This window comes from Carettochelys insculpta, chromosome 1, assembly GCF_033958435.1.
Source record: "Carettochelys insculpta isolate YL-2023 chromosome 1, ASM3395843v1, whole genome shotgun sequence".
Lineage (NCBI taxonomy): Eukaryota > Metazoa > Chordata > Testudines > Carettochelyidae > Carettochelys > Carettochelys insculpta.
The window spans coordinates 67,981,315-68,001,401 of NC_134137.1; the positions used below are offsets into that span (position 1 = coordinate 67,981,315).

The 20,087-nt window shown below is 50.5% G+C and overlaps 1 protein-coding gene across 6 annotated transcripts in view; it reads left to right on the forward strand.

Annotated features, from left to right (window-relative positions):
- The window catches only part of VWA8 (von Willebrand factor A domain containing 8), a 279,042-nt gene that overhangs the window by 173,706 nt on the left and 85,249 nt on the right, over positions 1 to 20,087 (forward strand). For all 6 annotated transcript variants that reach the window (XM_074988426.1, XM_074988442.1, XM_074988464.1 and 3 more), the window contains exons 23-25: positions 3,909 to 4,044; positions 5,714 to 5,833; positions 9,049 to 9,254. In XM_074988426.1, coding sequence (XP_074844527.1) covers positions 3,909 to 4,044; positions 5,714 to 5,833; positions 9,049 to 9,254 — 462 coding nt within the window. The remainder of the gene's footprint in view (positions 1 to 3,908; positions 4,045 to 5,713; positions 5,834 to 9,048; positions 9,255 to 20,087) is intronic.

Consider the following 20,087-nt stretch of genomic DNA (forward strand, 5'->3'; position numbering starts at 1 on the left):
TATACCGAGGGATCTGCAGGCAAAGATAGTCGATCTTCTCTTCGACTCGCAGAAGCTGTTTGCTGAATCAACTGACTCGGTCTTTCATTCCAGTAAAGATTCAAGAGCCACACTTAGGACCCTGGGGATTTACACCCCTCCATACAGAAAGAAAAAGTACTACCCTCAACAAAGACGGTACCAGTACCAGCAACAGCGTCCCCAGTACCACAGGGGTTACGAGCAAGGGCGACATCAACAGCACCAGCAGTACAGAACTCCCAGGCGACGTTCCCAACAGAGCCGTGCGTCCTCGGGGCAGGGCCAAAGGCCACAAGTTTGACACACAGATCCAGGGCTGCGCCATCACTACCATTGCACAAGGTCATCCAAAGCGGTTATTCCACCGTCGCCGCCGACCATTCTACGACCAGTGGCAAAGGATCACCACAGACAAATGGGTGCTGGAGATCATAGCCACGGGGTACGCCATCCCCTTCCAGTCGCTCCCACCGCCACGACCTCCACCCAGGCCCCACCTCCAGGAGGCCTCCCACGTAGCAAGGCTCAAGCAGGAGGTAGACCATCTCATGCTCATAGGGGCAGTGGAAAGAGTGCCGGAGCAACTGCAAGGGAAAGGGTTCTACTCGAGGTACTTCCTCACGGAGAAAAAGACAGGAGACTGGAGGCCCATCTTAGATCTTCGAGGCCTCAACCTGTACCTGCGCAAGCAACGCTTTCGGATGATCACAATCGCCTCCATCCTTACGGCGCTAGACGATGGACATTGGTTTGCAGCCCTCGACTTACAAGACACGTATTTTCACATAACTATCCATCCGGCTCACTGACGATTCCTCCGGTTCATGATAGGCAAAGAACATTTTCAATACAAGGTCCTACCGTTTGGCCTCTCCTCGGCCCCCAGAGTCTTCACCAAGACGTTGGCAGTGGTGTCAGCCTACCTGCACAGACGGGGTATTTATATTCCCGTATCTGGACGACTGCCTACTCAAAGGGGCCTCGAAGGAGGAGGTACTACGCATGATACGCGTCACAGCAGGCACGTTCTCTTCGCTCGGCCTGGTTATCAATCTGGCAAAATCAAAGATAGACCCCACACAGGACATAGAGTTCATAGGGGCACACATAAATTCTATTACAGCGAGAGTGTATCTACCAGAGACACGCTTTCGGGCCATTGGCTCCCTCGTGCAAGTCATCACCTTCAGCCCTACGGTGCCAGTTCTGACGTGCTTACAGCTGCTGGGCCACATGGCAGCAGCAACGTTCGTAGTACAGAACGCCAGGTTACACATGCGCAGCATGCAGCACTGGCTGGCGAGCGTATACAAACCGGCAGCACACACCGTTCATGGGGTGGTGTCGCTCACAACAGAGGTGCGCAAATCCCTGCAATGGTGGGTAAACCCCAAGAACTTGCTAACAGGGGTACCCTTCCACCAACCACAAATATCGGTTTTTCTTACTACAGATGCGTCCCTCATAGGGTGGGGAGCACACATGGGCGAAGAGGTGACGCAAGGGCTGTGGTCCTCCACGGAGCAGTCACTGCACATAAATATACTGGAGCTCAGAGCAGTGTTCAACGCCTGCAGACACTTTCGAGACCATATACAAGGCAAAGTCGTCGGGATCAGTACAGACAATACCTCCACCATGTTTTATATAAATCGGCAAGGAGGAGCTCGGTCCTGTGCCTTATGTGCGGAAGCAGTCCGGTTGTGGAACTGGTGCATCGCCAACAATATAACCTTGAAAGCCTCGTACTTACCAGGCACTCACAGTGTGAAGGCAGACCAGCTGAGCAGGTGTTTCGCACTCACGCACGAGTGGCAGATCCGTCCCGATCTGCTACGACCGATTTTTCACACATTGGGTTTTCCCCAGATAGACCTGTTTGCCACTCAACACGACAAGAAGTGCCCACGATTCTGCTCCAGGGCTGGACTGGGACGGGGGTCCCGGGGGACGCATTCGCGATTTCCTGGAGGGGCCCCCTGCTTTACGCTTTTCTTCCCACAGTGCTGATCCACAAAGTCTTGCAGAAAGCCAGGAGGGAAGGAGCCCGAATGATCCTGATAGTCCCCACGTGGGATCGACAGCAATGGTTCCTCCTACTCCTGCGCATGTCGGACCGTCCACCAATGCCCCTTCCGGTGGCACCGGATCTGCTCACGCAAGCCCAGGGGTCCATAGTGCATCCGCACCCCCAAGGCCTGCGACTACAAGCGTGGTTAATCCATGGCTCAGCTCCCTAGAGAGCACATGTATGGAGGAAGTGCAACAAGTCCTAGAAAGTAGCAGGAGGACTTCCACCAGGAAGACCTACAAGCAGAAATGGACTCGCTTCACGGCATGGTGTTCTACTAAACAGCTAGCCCCCTTTTCGGTGCCTATACCTGTAATATTAGAGTATTTACTGGACCTCAAGAGAGGAGGACTCTCACTACCCTCGTTAAAGGTCCACCTTGCCGCCATTTCGGCATTCAGACACGAAGAGGAAGGGCACACGGTGTTTGCCCATCCCATGATTACCAGGTTCCTCAAAGGCTTGGTAAACCTATACCCCCCTCGGAAACCGCTTCCACCTTCGTGGAACTTGGACCTGGTGCTTAACGCGCTAACGGGACCACCGTTAGAGCCTTTGGCCATGGTTTCCCTCCGCCTCCTTACGATAAAGACGACCTTTCTTCTCACAATCACGTCAGCTCACAGGGTGAGCGAGCTTGCAGCAGTTATGGCAACGCCACCCTGCACTGTTTTTTCCAAGGAGGCGGTAACCATACGGCTGCATCCAGCCTTTGCTCCTAAAGTTTCTTCTGACTTTCATATTAACGAACCTATTGTTTTCCCCTTGTTTTATCCAAAGCCTCATAACTCTAACAAAGAGGCACGCCTACACCTCCTGGACGTGAGGAGGGCGCTAGTCTTCTATATAGACAGGACCAAGTCCTTCCGGAAAACGGATAGACTCCTAGTCTCTCTCGCTCCCAAATCGAAAGGAGAAGGTCTCTCTTCGCAGAGAATCTCGAAGCACATCGTGTCCTGCATAAAAATGTGCTACGAACTCAAAAAGACTCCTTTACTGGCCACGCCCAGGGCTCATTCCACTAGGGCGGTGGCGGCATCAACAGCCTTTTTCAAGGGCGTTGCGCTAAAAGACATTTGCAGAGCGGCGAGCTGGTCATCCTATGACACCTTCGCCAAACATTACGCCCTTCACAGGGTATTCCAAGAGGATACCCGTCTCTCGACAGCGGTCCTCTCGGGGACAAGCTGCACATAATCCGATTACCCACCTCCTATCTTGGGTTACTGCTGGGTAGTCACCTAATGTGGAGCACCCACGGGGACACTCGAAGAAGAAAGAGAGGTTACTCAGCTTAGTAACGGTGGTTCTTCGAGATGTGTCCCCGTGGGTGCTCCACCACCCGCCCATCCTCCCCGCTTCGGATCTCTGTTTAGTATTTTGCAGGAGCATCCGAGGTGGTTGGTCAAGGAACTGGCGGGGACCGGATCGCGCACGTGGCCAGGAGCGCGCAAGGGAGCGGCGCGCACTGGCGCATGCGCGGTCTGGCATAAACTGCTTGGAAGATCCGATCTGCGGCGCCGGGCGAGCCCGACACCTAATGTGGAGCACCCACAGGGACACATCTCGAAGAACCACCGTTACTACAGCGAGTAACCTTTCTTTTTGGTATTACTAGTGCCTTTTGTTTCTGTAGTTTATTAAACAACGGTTTATCACTGCTTTAATATTGTTACGTTAGTAGTCGCTTACTGCTTTTTTTGTTTTTCTGTGTTAACTAACAGAGGTCAGATGCAAGTTGTTACCACAAGGAACTGAGAAATCAGTACTGCAGTTGTGTGTGTTTGTATGAAAGTTAATTTCTTCTGTCTTTTAGGTGAAAGCAGTCAAGTTGGGGCATATTCTGGTTATCGATGAGGCAGACAAAGCACCTACAAACGTTACCTGTATTTTAAAAACTCTTGTGGAAAATGGAGAAATGGTTCTGTCAGATGGAAGGCGCCTTATTGCCAGTAAGTTGCTTTTATAGCCTTTGGTAAGACATAGTGTGTTGCCATATTGCAGTAATTGTTTTTACTGAGCCATAGCTTCGAAAGGGCTTAGTGGTTGGAAAAAAAATGTTTGCTGTGCAAAAGTTAGCAATTAAAGAGTATTAAGTTTGGTACTTCTCTGCAGAATAACTCCATAAACTTGTCTGTGGGACACAATGTTAAGTATGTCAGTTACTGTTATGGAAAATTTGTCATTTTAGGAGGGAAAAAAGAGGTTTTTCCTACTTGGCAACCAAATTAAAATGAGCTCTATCTTCATCACTTCCAGTAATAAGGAAGCATTTGTCCAAGTGCCTTTGGTTACATCTGTGCAGTACTATTGCCTAGAGCATATTTTAGTCACTGATATCTTAAGGTTTCTGAAGATACCTGTCTCTTAAGGTTTTGGATCCCAGTTTTTTTCAGGGCTGGCAGTTAGCAAAAATCATTGTGTGTGTGGCTTTTGTTATTGCTATTGTTGTTGGTTGCGGAGGAGTGTTATTTTTGCTGTTTTAGTTGTATGCTCAGGAAATGTCATCATTAAAACTTCATCATGTTAATCATTAGAGGAAAAAATGAAATATTTTGCAAGTTTTACAATTACTTGTCAGAGCGGGACTGTATTTGAAGTGTATGTGCAGTTAGTCAATACTATGTTATGTGTGGTGAAAATGGAGGTGTTCTCTTTCTCTTATACAGATTGAGAGCACTGATACAATTGTGAATGAAGTAATTATTCAGTGTTCAAATGATTCAAAACTAAAATTGTGCTGCATAACCACAAATCTCAAGAGTGTCATTTAAGAGGAATAGTGTTTGGCTGCTTAAATTAATATCTTGATTATGTAATCATGAGAAGACTCCTGTGGTATCAATGCAGGTATGCTGCCAAGGAGCTGATGGAGAAGCTCAGCCTAAGGCAGTTTGCACATTTTCTGTACATGTGGCTCTGGCTCCTCGCAGAGCTTGTCTCCACTACGGAATGGATTGATGCTGCAGTGACTGATCCACTGCCGGTCGATTTAGCAAATCTAATAAAGACCCACTAAATTGACAAGAGAGTGATCAGCGGTCAACTCCAGCAGAACAAGACGAGTAAGGGGAGTTGACAGGAAAGTTTTTCTGTCAGCCGCCTGCGGCATGGGGCCCACTATAAGTAGATCTAAGCTACATCGATTTACACTACTAATGTAACTCAAATTTTGAAGCTTAGATCTACCTCTTATTTGCAGTGTAGTCCTGCCTACAGATTGCCAGCATCTTCAAGTTTGTGGATGCAGTTTTTTCTATGAGGACAAGCACCAGATCTCTTCTCCTTGCACGGGGCACACAAGACAGTGTGTGGAAATCTCAACAAGGGGTTTCTCATGGATATTTCCTCTACCAGACGTCTCCCACAAGGTTTACTAAAGGCACAAGTAGTTCTGGTCCTGAGATACTCAATTCATCATTGAACTTGGAACAAATTATTTGTCTAGGGTTAAAGTCCAGCACTTTATGAAACAAAATAATTATAAGCAAGTGCCTAGAGCTGTCATAGCAGAGCAGCATGCTGATAAAGCCCTTGGTGCTTTTTTGAAGATGTGCACATTTCTTGTGTTTGGTTCATAAATTGCAAATTGAAAACATTTTAAAACATCTGTTTTTGCAGATCCTGCTAACGTAGATGGGAGAGAAAATGTAATAGTAATTCATCCTGATTTTAGGATGATAGTTCTAGCAAATAGACCGGGATTTCCCTTTTTGGGCAATGACTTTTTTGGCACACTAGGTAAGTCATTTGTATTAAATGGGAGCACTGTAAGTCAGGTACACAAAATGAGGTTGAGTGTGGGAGAACACTGGCTTTCTTTGTTTTACTTCATCTCATGGTATAAGGAAGCAAAGGGTGGCTGGGGTGGTAAGAAAATCTCTGAATCGACTGCTTCCAAGTTCAATGCAGGATGCTCATTGCTTCAAACATGACCCTGTTTGGGATCGACAGGATAAGTAAGTTCCACATATTTATGGTGGGCATGGGCAATTCAAGACTCTTCCAGGGAAGTGATCCTCAAGAGCAATGTAATGCTGCCCTAATGGAGTTGTAGATCCTGTGCATTTTTTGTGCTGGTACTTGCTGGTACTGAGTACTGGCACGTTGGCAGCCCCTGCCACAGGATTGACTGGGGTGTAAGGGTGGAGAGTTGGCCGAGTACCATCTCTTTTTACAAAAAAGGCACTGTGTAGACCTGTTCTATTGAAATTTACCCAGCAACGCTCGCTCAGGATATCTTTACCATTCCACAGAACTTTCCCAGGGTAACTATTTCTTCTCCTCCTGCTCACATGGACACTACCCAAGAAACGCTAGCTAAAGCTTAGTTCTGCCTTTTGATGCCCTTTCTAGTGCTCAAAATTGCTCTTCTTTCATGAGAAGATTTCCATTAGCAGGACCCACTAGTTGGTTTTGATCACTATGCCCTAAGCCTCTGAGGTTTGGATCAGAGCACTCCCGAAAGAACTGATCTTTCTCCACTACTCATGTAGCTCCTTGATGCCTTGCATGTCTTATAAAAGTGATTTTCCTCAGGTTTTGTGATCTTCTGTTCAACCCTCTTGTAAAACCATATCTTGTCCCCAGTCCATTTCTGTGACACTTTCATTTCCCAAATATGGTAAAACCCCAGTAATCCAACATAGTCAGGACCGAATGATGGATAATGGGGGAGCAGGGGGATGGAGAGGGGTGCTGCCAGGGCCCCTTCAGAAATTATGGGTGTTGGATCGCTCGGGTGGGCTGCAGGATGCCAGCCATGGGGGAATAGCTCCCTAGGTGCGCAGCCACTGCTGGTCCCAGGGCACTGAACCCTGGCTGATCCGAGGGCTGGAGCCCCAGCCAGCCCAGGGTAGGAGAGCCCTGGCGGATGGAGCATGGAGCCCAAGTTGCCACAGGCGGGCAGCCCCCACCAGTCTGAGGCGGGCTGCTAGCTCCCCCCAGTGGCTGGGGAGTGGAGCTGTCGCCAGCCCCAGGGCGTAGAGCCCTGGTGAGTGAGGCGGGTTGCCCCAGCTCCGTCTCCCCTAGCCAGCTCCCTGGATGGGCAGCCTGTGATGCTCTGGGCAGTCAGATGGTGCTAGCCCTAGGCTGGAAGCCCGACCCATCCCCTGTGGGGCTGCTGGCTGCCCAGACTGGGCTGTGTGGTGCTGAGGGAGATTATCAAACCCCCCTGATTATCCACCATTCCGTTTCATCTCACACTGCCTCAGACGGTGTCGGTTTAAATGGGGTGTTGCATACCTGGGGTTAGATAAGTGCTGTTTGCCTATATAAGCAAAAAGAACAAAACTATTTCTGATCACACTATGGGGTAGAGCTTTCTGAGGACATTACTTTTTGTCTTTCAGTTTCTCCTGCTTCAAGGCCTAAGGATTGTCCTGTATTCCTTTAAGAGAGTACCTCCTAAGGGCTTTTTCTCTGAGGCTCTTTTTCCTTTGTGTTTCAGTACTGGGAGCCCACCTTAATAATTGGGAGAATATGTGCTAGCACCGAGCAGATGCAACTCCTTCCTTTCCTGGGACCAGCCAGTCTTCAGTCAGCCAATTTGTGCTGCTTATTGTTGACAGTAATTTCTAGATATGATGTCCTTAGCCAAAACAATAGTAGAATTCTCTGTACTTTCCTGCAGCTGCCAGTATTGGTTCTTTGTAGTACCAAGTTGGCCCTTTCTACTTGTCCAAGTTTTTGCCAAAAAGCTTGCTCCTGTTCATGTAAACATTTCCCTTATGATTTTCCCAATTCTGAACCAGGAAGGGAAAACGGCTTATCTCTTTGACTTCAGAAGCACATTTAAAGTTCATTTAGAAAGGCTAGAAACAGGATAATAGATCTCTTTTTTTCATTCTCTTCAAGAGTTCAAGGAAAGACTTGCTACATGGTGGCCAAATTGATCCGGTCTAGTTTCCATGGGCCTTCAGAAATGATCTGTGTACTGAAGTTTACTGTCCATTCCACTTTGTTGACTGAGGGATGGTGATAGTGGACAAGCTTTGTAAAAAGCTACCCCCTGGGGCCTTTCATTGGATGCTAACAGTTAAACAGCCAGCCAGGCATTTGTGGAGATAGCAGTCATCTGCAGAGTGCTTAAAACAGAAATTCATGAAGAAGTTTTCCTTTCAGGGGAACTGTGGTGCAAGGTCAGAGGTACCTGTTTATCGCCACCCCCTTACAACCCCATGCCCCCCAGTCTTGTCTTATTTCTAGTTCAGTTTTCAGATTCTTTATTCAGGAAAAGTGATTTAAAATTTTGTGTTTTCAAAGGTGTATAGTGATTTGTGAATGCCTCATTTTTGTGTGACCAACATGAGATGACTTCAAGTGACCTGATTTTTCAGTGGGCGGGTGCTCAGTATTTTGTGACAGCTTTCAGGGTTTTTCAACTATATTTGGTGGAATACTGTGTAAGATTTAAGTATTTTATTAAATCTTTTTTATAAAGGCTTAAATTCATGCTCTCTCTCGCGCTCTCTCTCTCTCTCTCTCTCTGGCTATGTCTACACTAGCCCCAAACTTCGAAATGGCCAGGCAAATGGCCATTTCGAAGTTTACTAATGAAGCGCTGAAATACATATTCAGCGCCTTATTAGCATGCTGGCAGCTGTGGCACTTCGAAATTGACGCGGCTCGCCGCCACGCAGCTCGTCCCGATGGGGCTCCTTTTCGAAAGGACCCTGCCTACTTCAAAGTCCCCTTATTCCTATCTGCTCATGGGAATAAGGGGACTTCGAAGTAGGTGGGGTCCTTTCGAAAAGGAGCCCCGTCGGGGCGAGCCAAGTCAATTTCGAAGTGCCGCGGCCACCCGCATGCTAATGAAGCACTGAATATGTATTTCAGTGCTTCATTAGTAAACTTCGAAATGGCCATTTGTATGGCCATTTTGAAGTTTGGGGCTAGTGTAGACACGGCCTCTGTGTGTGTGTGTATATATATGTATTTTTTTCTTTTTATTATAGGTGATATTTTTAGCTGCCATGCAGTTGATAATCCCAAACCACAGTCTGAACTGGCCATGCTTAGACAATATGGTCCACGTGTTCCTGAGCCAATCCTTCAGAAACTGGTGGCTGCTTTTGGAGAACTGAGAAGCTTGGCTGATCAAGGAATTATTAACTATCCTTATTCAACCAGAGAAGTTGTAAATATAGTAAAACATTTACAGGTACAATATCCTTTATCTTGAATTCAAAGAAGTGGAACAAATTAAATGAACAGTCATGCAGTTTACTTTTTGAAAAATGTATAAATATAACAATTTAAAAAAAAAAAAAAAGTGATACATCTAACTTTTGGGTGGAAGGATTTATCCAATAACTGCATTTTGAAAAGGGTAACATGACCTAGATACTCAGATAGCACAGGGATAGGGGCCTTATGTAGTTATATTTTTTGAACATTTACTTGTAAGTGAGTACAATGCATACAGTACGTTTTTATCTTTCATTGTGCTCTTTGTTGTGAGAGAAGAAGGGAGCCTATTATGCATTGTTCATATTGGTGTATCTGATAGATTTCCCTGTGCTTTGTAAGAATAATATAATATAATGATTTACACTGTTCCCTGCTGTTTTGTTTTTGATTTACAATGCCTTTATGGGAAATTGAACACTGTTGCTTAAGAATAATAGATCAAAAATCGAATTTTATTGTCAAAATTATACATGAATTTGCACTTGGCAAACAGTTGGTCATGTAACTTGACTGCCTCACAAAGGCAGTTTTAAGTGCAGTCTCTTGAATTCTGATGAAATAGTAAAATTAAAAGGTTAAAGGTGGGTTCTGATATGTGCTAATAAAAGAATAGCTTTATAATTTGATGCATATTTTTGCTTATTTGGAATGAGGGATATTTGTATTTTTAAAATCTGTGATGTAGGTAATTTAAATATTTTATTGCTGGTCCTTAGATTTAAGATGTTAAAGGCTAAAAATATATTTCTCAGAAGTAGGCTTTTAATAATTAGTTTAATATAATGTCTTTTATTTTCAGTTCTTTGGCACAAGTGCTTTTTGTGCCTATGTGTTCATACAGTAAAATGGAACTGCAGGGTGGTGGGCCAGGGGGTGGAGGAGTGCCAAATTTATGTGTGTTTGTGACTAGGTTATTAAGACTCAGAAATAATATGGTATTTTTTAAGTTACAGTGACACTTATACCTAGTAATTCTAGACTTCTGGAGCAGGAACTTTGTCATTTTGCAATCTTAGTTGTTCCTAAGACGATAGTTGTTTAATGTAGGTGAGGCCATTGCTTGATATTGTAATATAATAAAGCATCACAATGCTGATAATTTAAATGTTTATGAATTAATAACTATCCTGGGATGAATAAACTACAGGTCTAATAATTGAGATCTTCCCATCAAATAAACTTGAAAGTGGGAATACCTTATTGGCAAGGGTATAGTGATGTACTAAATTAATAGAAACTACTCCCATGTTGTTAGTAATATTTTAAAACAAATAGTGAAATTGAAGTGAAAGAGGGAAGAAGGGGCAGCCAAACTGCTGAAAGGAAGACTTGTTGAGAAGAAAAGTAACCCTTTTGTTTTTTCCTTCCTAATGCTATGGCCCCAAATATTGTATAAATAGCATATATTTTGTACTGATGGGTGTCACAAAATGACATGGTTACACAGCTTTGTAAGGGTTTTTTTTGTAGTGCGCAATAAGGCTATGTCTACACTACAGCACGCTTTTGGAAGGTAATCTTTTGAAAACCACTGTTTGCCTTTCGAAAGTATGCATCTGCACAGAAAAAGCAGATCAAACTTGCAATTTACCCCTTCGAAAGACTTGCCTGCTCTTTCAAAAGAGGGCGTCCACACAGCTCTGCAGGCACCCTTTTGAAAGAACGGCCCTGGAAACACTGCAGAGGGGGTAGCGTGGTAGACAAGCCCTTCCAGGCCCCGCAGCCAGCTGCTCCCTTAAAGGGCTTCTCCCAAGCATCTTTGCCCCGCAAACACTGAGACCTGCAGAGCTGTCACAAACCCTGCAGAGTCTGACGGTGCCTGAAATCCATTCCCATGGACATCCAGCAGCAGCTCCTCCTCGTTGAGCTGGCCATACTTGGCTCCGTGCTCTGTCAGTTGACCACAGTGCTCATGGCCACCCTCCACCTCCTCTTGTGGGCAACCCCTCTCACTGGGGCTCTGGAGCCCCTCAAGCCTGGATCCAACCCCCTTCCGCCCCCGAGCACCCCGCCATCTCTGGAGCCACCCCAGCAGCATGGACTGGTGGGAGCAGCTGGTGGTGGGAGACTGGAATGATTCCAGGTGGGTGCAAAACTACCGCATGAGCAGGTGGACCTTCAAAGAACTCTGCCACTGGCTCACCCCCACCCTGAGACAAAGTTGGCCTCCAGAACATCCCGCAGGGGGTGGGCACCTGCTGTGTCCTCTGCAACGTTGTGGAAGGAAAGGGCGAGGCATCCCCCCAGCGGTGGCTGGCTGAGTCTGACCCCCGCCCCTGAACAGCCAGTCCCTGCCCTGACCTGCCAGGCCCAGCAGGACAGGAGCTGCATTAGGGAGGCCCTCTGGGAGGCCTTCACACATGGGCTATGGGGACTGTCCACCCACAGCACACCTTGGAGGCCCCTGCACATACACTCCTCACCATCCCACAAACATTCACACATACAGATACACCCTCCACCACCCCCACTAACAGGAACATGGGACACAGGGCTGATGCAAAAATAAAACTTTAGCTTTCACTATCAACTTCATGAGGTCTAATAATACTGCAACAAAACTAGCTACAGCAGGGAGCAGGGGCAAACTATTTACAATGAGGGGTCTGGGCAAGGAGGAGACAGAGCATCTGAGGGGGGAAGGGAGGGACCTCAGCCTGGAGGGAAAAGGGGGGATCTCAACATGGAAGGGGAGGGGGCACTACTCCGGGGTGGGGGTTGATGGCCGCGAGCCACATTGGCACCAGGTTCCTCTCCCACCCCTGGTCCGGAGTCTCCAACAGGGCTGGTAAGGGGCATTCAGTACGGGGAGGTAGGACATTGTGGGGACAGACACAGCAGGGGCAGGGGCAAGGGGGGCTCGGCCGGGGGTGTGGGGACCAGGTGGTCCAGGAGCCCTGAGTGCTCCTGTTGGACCACGGACGTCTCTGCAGGCGGCCCAGCATGTCACCCATGCAGCCCTCCGCCATGCATGGTGTGCCTTGTCCATGCAGAGGCACTGCTCTGCCAGCTCTGTCTGGCAATGGGTGGCATCATCCTCACCAGCCTGCCGTCTTGCCCTCCTGCTGTGGGCCTCTCGTGGTGCAGCCGGGGGTGGTCAGTGGCCCCCTTTCTCTGCCGAGCTGTCTAGGGCCATGAATGGGTCAGGGCTCTCCCAGCCCTCCTGTGGCGTGGCTGCAGGGATGTAGAGGAGGACGCAATCAGTCTCATGTTATGGTACGAGGGCCATGGCCCCCTCTCCCCAGGCAGGCACCTGCCCCCGTCCAGCCACAGGTGGCCATGGGGTATCTCACTTGCCACAAGGGTCCTTGCAATAAGGGGCTGTCCTCGGCCGTGGTCCGTCGTCATCCGCCACTCCTCATGCATGCAACTCACAGCGCCATCCAGAGGAGTGGGTGCTGGATGTTGCTGGTGGCTGTTATGGTATTCTGGGAGCCACGGCCACCTGTGCTGTGTCCGGCCCAGGTCTACTGGGCATGTGGGTGGGTCACTGGTGGCTGCGCTGCCCCCGTCCTACAGGCCAGGGTGTGTTCCTTGCCAGGTACTTACCTGAGGGTCCCTCACCACAGTCTGGTGATGCCTGGCTGCCCATCGCCCAGCTCAATGACCGGGATGGGAACCCTTATCACCAGGTCCCCTTCCTCGTTCAAGACCTAGGTGGCAGCCTCTGGCTCCGGGTGCATGGGGTGTTGTGCAGGAGTGGACTCCTCCTCATCCTCAGGGTGCAGTTCATCCGCCACTGTGTCGAGGACAAAGGGTTGGGGGGAGCTGTCCCTAGGCCCCAGGAGGCAATGGAGCTCCTTGGAATAGGGGCAGGTCATGGGACCTGCTCCTGAGTGTCTGGCAGAAACTGGGTCTGGGTGTATCCCTGCCACTGCTCCTTCACTTTGCTGCATACTTGGTCTGGGGTGCGGACAGGTTGGCCTCAGGCAGACAACCCTTTGCCAGGTGAGTGAAAGCACCTGCATTCCACCTCTTCACCCCCATCTGCTCAAGCACCTCCTTCTCCTTCCAGAGCCTGAGCAGATCTCTCAGCTCAGGCTCGGTTCATTAGGGTGCCCTTGTTTTTCAGGGGCTGCCTGGAGCGCTGTGAGCCCTGTGAGGGTTCTGAGAGGGGACCCTGGGTCTCCTGGGGTGGCTGGCTGCTGGCCATCCATGCCAGTTGCTGCTCTGCGGCTGCAATGAGGGCATGCTGCAGGAGCTTGTGCTACGGCTGCTCCTAGCACGCTGTCAGCTTCCTGCCACAGAGTGTCTGGGTCCATACAGCTTTAAACGCAGTCAGACTCAGCTACTGCTGGCCGGGGCGTCTGCATGTGCCAGCTGGCTGGTGCCATGGAGGACTGCCCTTTTGAAAGAGCAGCCCACACAGCATCTACACGTTTCCTTTTGAAAGAGTCTATTCCTCTTCGAGTGTCCCCGTGGGTGCTCCACAATAGGTGTCGGGCTCGCCCGGCGCCGCAGATCGGATCTTCCAAGCAGTTTCTGCCAGACCGCGCATGCGCCGGCATGCGCCGCTCCCTTGCACACTCCTGGCCACGTGCGCGATCCGGTCCCCGCCAGGTCCTCTTAACTGCCGTCGGCTGCGGACGGAATCCGAACTAGGCTAAGGCCAAGTTAGCGTATTCAATGGTTTTAACTGTTTTTTCTTTAAAGTTTTCAAGTTCTTAGGCTACTGCAAGTTAGCCAGTTGTTATTTTCAAAAAAAAAAAAGCGGGACGGCATTCAGTCCAGTCCCAGTAACAAGCGGAACACCGGAGGCCAGGAGCCTAGGGCCATCAGCCCTCCTGCCGTGGCAGGCCATCGGAGAAGGGGAAAAACAGCACAGAGAAGGTGCTAAGTACCCGTTAACAACTGAAAGACTCACCAACAATGTCCTCTTCAGGATTTAAGAAGTGTGAGTCCTGCCGAGAGACAATGCCAGCGTCTGATGGGCACAGTCAATGCATAAGGTGCCTGGGGGAGTCCCATGTCACGCTGAAATGCTCCTTCTGTGCAAAACTAACAGCCAGAGCAAGGAAGGACAGGGAGATGCGGCTTAACATGCTGCTCTTCGACAAGGCCCTCCAGCCAGACGTGCCGGAGCGGCCGCAGCAGGAGGGACCCTCCGGGGCCCATAAAATGAAAGCCGCCTCCCTCACCCCATCAGCGCAAAAACGGAGGAAAGCCTCCCCAGCCTGATCCCTGCCGGCAGCAACAGCGAGCGGGACGGGAGGAGCGCGCAGCCCCCAGCCGCAGCAACATCTGATCGGCAGCGGCACGGAGAGCCACGTGGAAGTGGCTCAGCCTCCGATAATCAAACAGCCGCCCCACACCGCAGGCAGGGTGGCGGCTAAACAAGCGCCGGTACCGGCGGCACTGCAAGCAGCGGCACCGACCCCCGGGGAACCGGCGGTGCAGAGCGCGCAGGCACGCAGCCTGCAGGCACCGGAGGACACCGCACGTGCGGCACCGCCCATGAGCGTGCCGAGCACGGCGCGGACGGGGCAGAGATCCCCTACACACCAGGGGGCGGAGTTACGTCCTCAAGGGAGGGGGAAGACTGCACACAAAACGAGGTACCGCAGCCCCTCTCCAGACAGGGCTGCGGAGTTGCTTTGTTTCAGCCCTCCGCTTATGCTGCAGACTCCAACCAGAAGGCAGGGGTCCCCCCTAGCCTACCCGGAGCCCCCGTTTCCATTTTTACAACCAGCCTCGCCCTGGCTGGGACCACCTTCACCCTTCCTGGGGTTTGAGCCGCTGGAATACTATCCAAAATCGCTCTCTTCAGTGTCCCAGATCTCTCGACGATCTTGCTCCCCCAGACACAGAGGGTATGCACCAAGGGAGTGCTCTAGGTCACCTTCCCAAGAACAGTGCCTATACTGCCATGGTCACCCCTATCACGCGGGGCATAGACACCACCAGCAATCTACGAGGGAAAGATCCCTACAGACGATCTCGTATCCCCGAGGGCAATCGCGAACGGGGAAAGAGACTCAAGTATCTCAGGGGGAACTGGTTATGGAACCCCGAGATTTTCCCTCGCAAGCCTCTAGCGAGAGGGTGTACCATCACCAACAGGAACCGGAAGGGTCCAGAGAGGCGTACCCCAGTGGTTCCTTGCTCTCCTCCCCAGACGAGGCTGCGGCCCCGGGGGATGTCCATCCTCCGGACGATCTCAAACAGTTTCAAGAGCTGTTTAAGAGGGTGGCCTTCACGCAAGGCATCCAGACAGCAGAGGTGCAAGAGAAACACCATAAGCTCCTCAAAAATCTGAGACCTCCGGCCTCCTCCAAAATAGCAATACCGCTTGATGAAGCAATCTTGGAGTCTGCCACTACGATATGGCAGACCCCTGCAACTATTCCGCCTGTCCACAAGAGAGCGGATAAGAAATACTTCGTGCCGGCGAAGGGCATGGAGTTCCTGTTCAGCCACCCACAACCAAATTCCTTGGTGGTGGAGTCGTCGCAACAAAGATCAAAGACATCTCAATTCAGGACAGGGGGAACAGACAAGGATGCCAAGAAGCTAGAGCTGTTCGGCAGAAAGGTCTACTCCTCCTCCACTCTACTGTTGCGAATGGCAAATTACGCAGCGCATTTAGCGAACCATAATTTTGACAACTACACTAGGTTAACCTCCCTCATGGACTTGCTTCCAGAGGACAAGAAACCGGTGCTCAAGGCCATCGTGCAAGAAGGCTACGCGGCCTCGAGGACGGGAGTTCAGATCTCCCTGGATGTTGCGGACACAGCAGCACGTTCCACAGCTACCGCAGTGGTGATGCGAAGGGAGTCCTGGCTCCAGACTTCGGGTATACCGAGGGATCTGCAGGCAAAGATAGTCGATCTTCCCTTCGACTCGCAGAAGCTGTTTGCTGAATCAACTGACTCGGTCCTTCATTCCAGTAAAGATTCAAGAGCCACACTTAGGACCCTGGGGATTTACACCCCTCCATACAGAAAGAAAAAGTACTACCCTCAACAAAGACGGTACCAGTACCAGCAACAGCGTCCCCAGTACCACAGGGGTTACGAGCAAGGGCGACATCAACAGCACCAGCAGTACAGAACTCCCAGGCGACGTTCCCAACAGAGCCGTGCGTCCTCGGGGCAGGGCCAAAGGCCACAAGTTTGACACACAGATCTAGGGCTGCGCCATCACTACCATTGCACAAGGTCATCTGAAGCGGCTATTCCACCATCGCCTCTGACCATTCTACGACCAGTGGCAAAGGATCACCACAGACAAATGGGTGCTGGAGATCATAGCCACGGCGCACGCCATCCCCTTCCAGTCGCTCCCACCGCCACGACCTCCACCCAGGCCCCACCTCCAGGAGGCCTCCCACGTAGCGAGGCTCAAGCAGGAGGTAGACCATCTCATGCTCATAGGGGCAGTGGAAAGAGTGCCGGAGCAAGTGCAAGGAAAAGGGTTCTACTCGAGGTACTTCCTCATGGAGAAAAAGACAGGAGGCTGGAGGCCCATCTTAGATCTTTGAGGCCTCAGCCGGTACCTGCGCAAGCAACGCTATCGGATGATCACAATCGCCTCCATCCTTACGGCACTGGACGATGGAGATTGGTTCGCAGTCCTCGATTTACAAGACGCATATTTTCACATAACTATCCATCCGGCTCACCGGCGATTCCTCCGGTTCATGGTAGGCAAAGAACATTTTCAATACAAGGTCCTACCGTTTGGCCTCTCCTCGGCCCCCAGAGTCTTCACCAAGACCTTGGCACGTTCTCTTCGCTCGGCCTGGTTATCAATCTGGCAAAATCAAAGATAGACCCCACACAGGACATAGAGTTCATAGGGGCACGTGTAAATTCTATTACAGCGAGAGTATATCTACCAGAGACTCGCTTCCGGGCCATCGGCTTCCTCGTGCAGGTCATCACCTTCAGCCCTACGGTGCCGGTCCTGACGTGCTTACAGCTGCTGGGCCACATGGCAGCGGCGACGTTCGTAGTACAGAACGCCAGGTTACACATGCGCAGCATGCAGCACTGGCTGGCGAGTGTATACAAACCGGCAGCACACACTGTTCACAGGGTGGTGTCGCCCACAGCAGAGGTGCGCAAATCCCTGCAATGGTGGGTAAACCCAAGAACTTGCTAACAGGGGTACCCTTCCACCCACCACAAATATCGGTTTTTCTTACTACAGATGCCTCCCTCATAGGGTGGGGAGCACACATGGGCGAAGAGGTGACTCAAGGGCTGTGGTCCTCCACGGAGCAGTCACTGCACATAAATATACTGGAGCTCAGAGCAGTGTTCAATGCCTGCAGACACTTTAGAGACCATATACAAGGCAAAGTCGTCGGGATCAGTACAGACAATACCTCCACCATGTTTTATATAAACCGGCAAGGAGGAGCTCGGTCCCGTGCCTTATGTGCGGAAGCAGTCCGGTTATGGAACTGGTGCATCGCCAACAATATAACCTTGAAAGCCTCGTACTTACCAGGCGCTCACAATGTGAAGGCAGACCAGCTGAGCAGGCGTTTTGCACTGACGCACGAGTGGCAGATCCGTCCCAATCTGCTATGACCCATTTTCCACGCATGGGGTTTTCCCCAGATAGACCTGTTTGCCACTCAACACAACAAGAAGTGCCCACGATTCTGCTCCAGGGCAGGACTGGGATGGGGGTGCCTGGGGGACGCGTTCGCGATCTCGTGGAGGGGCCCCCTGCTTTACGCTTTTCCTCCCACAGTGCTGATCCACAAAGTCTTGCAGGAAGCCAGGAGGGAAGGAGCCCGAATGATCCTGATAGTCCCAACGTGGGATCGACAGTAATGGTTCCCCCTACTCCTGCGCATGTCGGACCGTCCACCGATGCCTCTTCCGGTGGCGCCGGATCTGCTCACACAAGCCCAGGGGTCCATAGTGCATCTGCACCCCCAAGGCCTGCGACTACAAGCGTGGTTAATCCATGGCTCAGCTCCCTAGAGAGCACATGCACAGAGGAAGTGCAACAAGTCCTAGAAAGTAGCAGGAGGACTTCCACCAGGAAGATCTACAAGCAGAAATGGACTCGCTTCACGGCTTGGTGTTCTACCAAACAGCTGGCCCCCCTTTCGGTGCCTATACCTGTAATATTAGAGTATTTACTGGACCTCAAGAGAGGAGGACTCTCACTATCCTCATTAAAGGTCCACGTTGCCGCCATTTTGGCGTTCAGACACGAGGAGAAAGGGCACACGGTGTTTGCCCATCCCATGGTAACCAGGTTCCTCAAAGGGTCGGTAAACCTATACCCCCCTCGGAATGTGCTTCCACCTTCGTGGAACTTGGACCTGGTGCTTAACGCGCTAACGGGACCACCGTTCGAGCCCTTGGCCACGGTTTCCCTCCGCCTCCTTACGATAAAGACAACCTTTCTTCTCGCAATTACGTCAGCTCGCAGGGTGAGCGAGCTTGCGGCAGTTATGGCAACGCCACCCTGCACTGTTTTTTCCAAGGAGGCGGTAACCATACGGCTGCATCCAGCCTTTGTTCCCAAGGTTTCTTCTGAGTTTCACATTAAAGAACCTATTGTTTTACCCTCGTTTTATCCAAAGCCTCATAACTCTAACAAAGAGGCGCGCCTACACCTCCTGAACGTGAGGAGGGCACTAGCCTTCTATGTAGACAGGACCAAGTCCTTCCGGAAAACGGATAGACTCCTAGTCTCTCTCGCTCCCAAATCGAAAGGAGAAGGTCTCTCTTCGCAGAGAATCTCGAAGCACATCGTATCCTGCATAAAAATGTGCTACGAACTCAAAAAGACTCCTTTACTGGCCACGCCCAGGGCTCATTCCACTAGGGCGGTGGCGGCATCAACAGCCTTTTTCAAGGGCGTTGCGCTAAAAGACATTTGCAGAGCGGCGACCTGGTCATCCTATGACACCTTCGCCAAACATTACGCCCTTCACAGGGTATTCCAAGAGGATACCCGTCTCTCGACAGCGGTCCTCTCGGGGACAAGCTGCACATAATCCGATTACCCACCTCCTATCTTGGGTTACTGCTGGGTAGTCACCTATTGTGGAGCACCCACAGGGACACTCGAAGAAGAAAGAGAGGTTACTCACCGTAGTAACGGTGGTTCTTCGAGATGTGTCCCCATGGGTGCTCCACTACCTGCCCATCCTCCCCGCTTCAGATCTCTGTTTGTATTTTGCAGGAGCATCCGAGGCGGTTGGTCGAGGAACTGGCGGGGACCGGATCGCGCACGTGGCCAGGAGCGCGCAAGGGAGCGGCGCGTGCCAGCGCATGCGCGGTCCGGCAGAAACTGCTTGGAAGATCCGATCTGCGGTGCCGGGCGAGCCCGACACCTATTGTGGAGCACCCACGGGGACACATCTCGAAGAACCACCGTTACTACGGTGAGTAACCTTTCTTTATGGGATCGGAGGAATTCTTTTGAAAACAGTGCCCAGTTCTTTTGATTTCGTATCGAAAGAGTGCATTTTGTCCGTAGGCGCTCCATGTTTCGAAAGAGTGCAGGATTTTCCGAATGTACAGCTTAAAGTGTTTGATTTTTGAAGAAGCACTGCTTTATTTTATGGTGCAGGTTTGTTTGGGAACATCTGTGGCCAATAGTTGGTCCTCTTCCTCCGTTTTGCTCATTTGGGTCAATTATGAATGCAGAGTTAGTTTCTGGGACAAGGGTACTGGTATGTGAGCTGGAATTTCTGAAAAACCAGTTTGCCTCTGTGACTTTCTTGCCCACTTCAATGGAAAGACTAGTGTGTGTAGCGTATTGCTCTAAGTAGATAATGCACATTGCATCACTGAGGTCTCCTCCATGGAAAACCTATCTTCAAAGC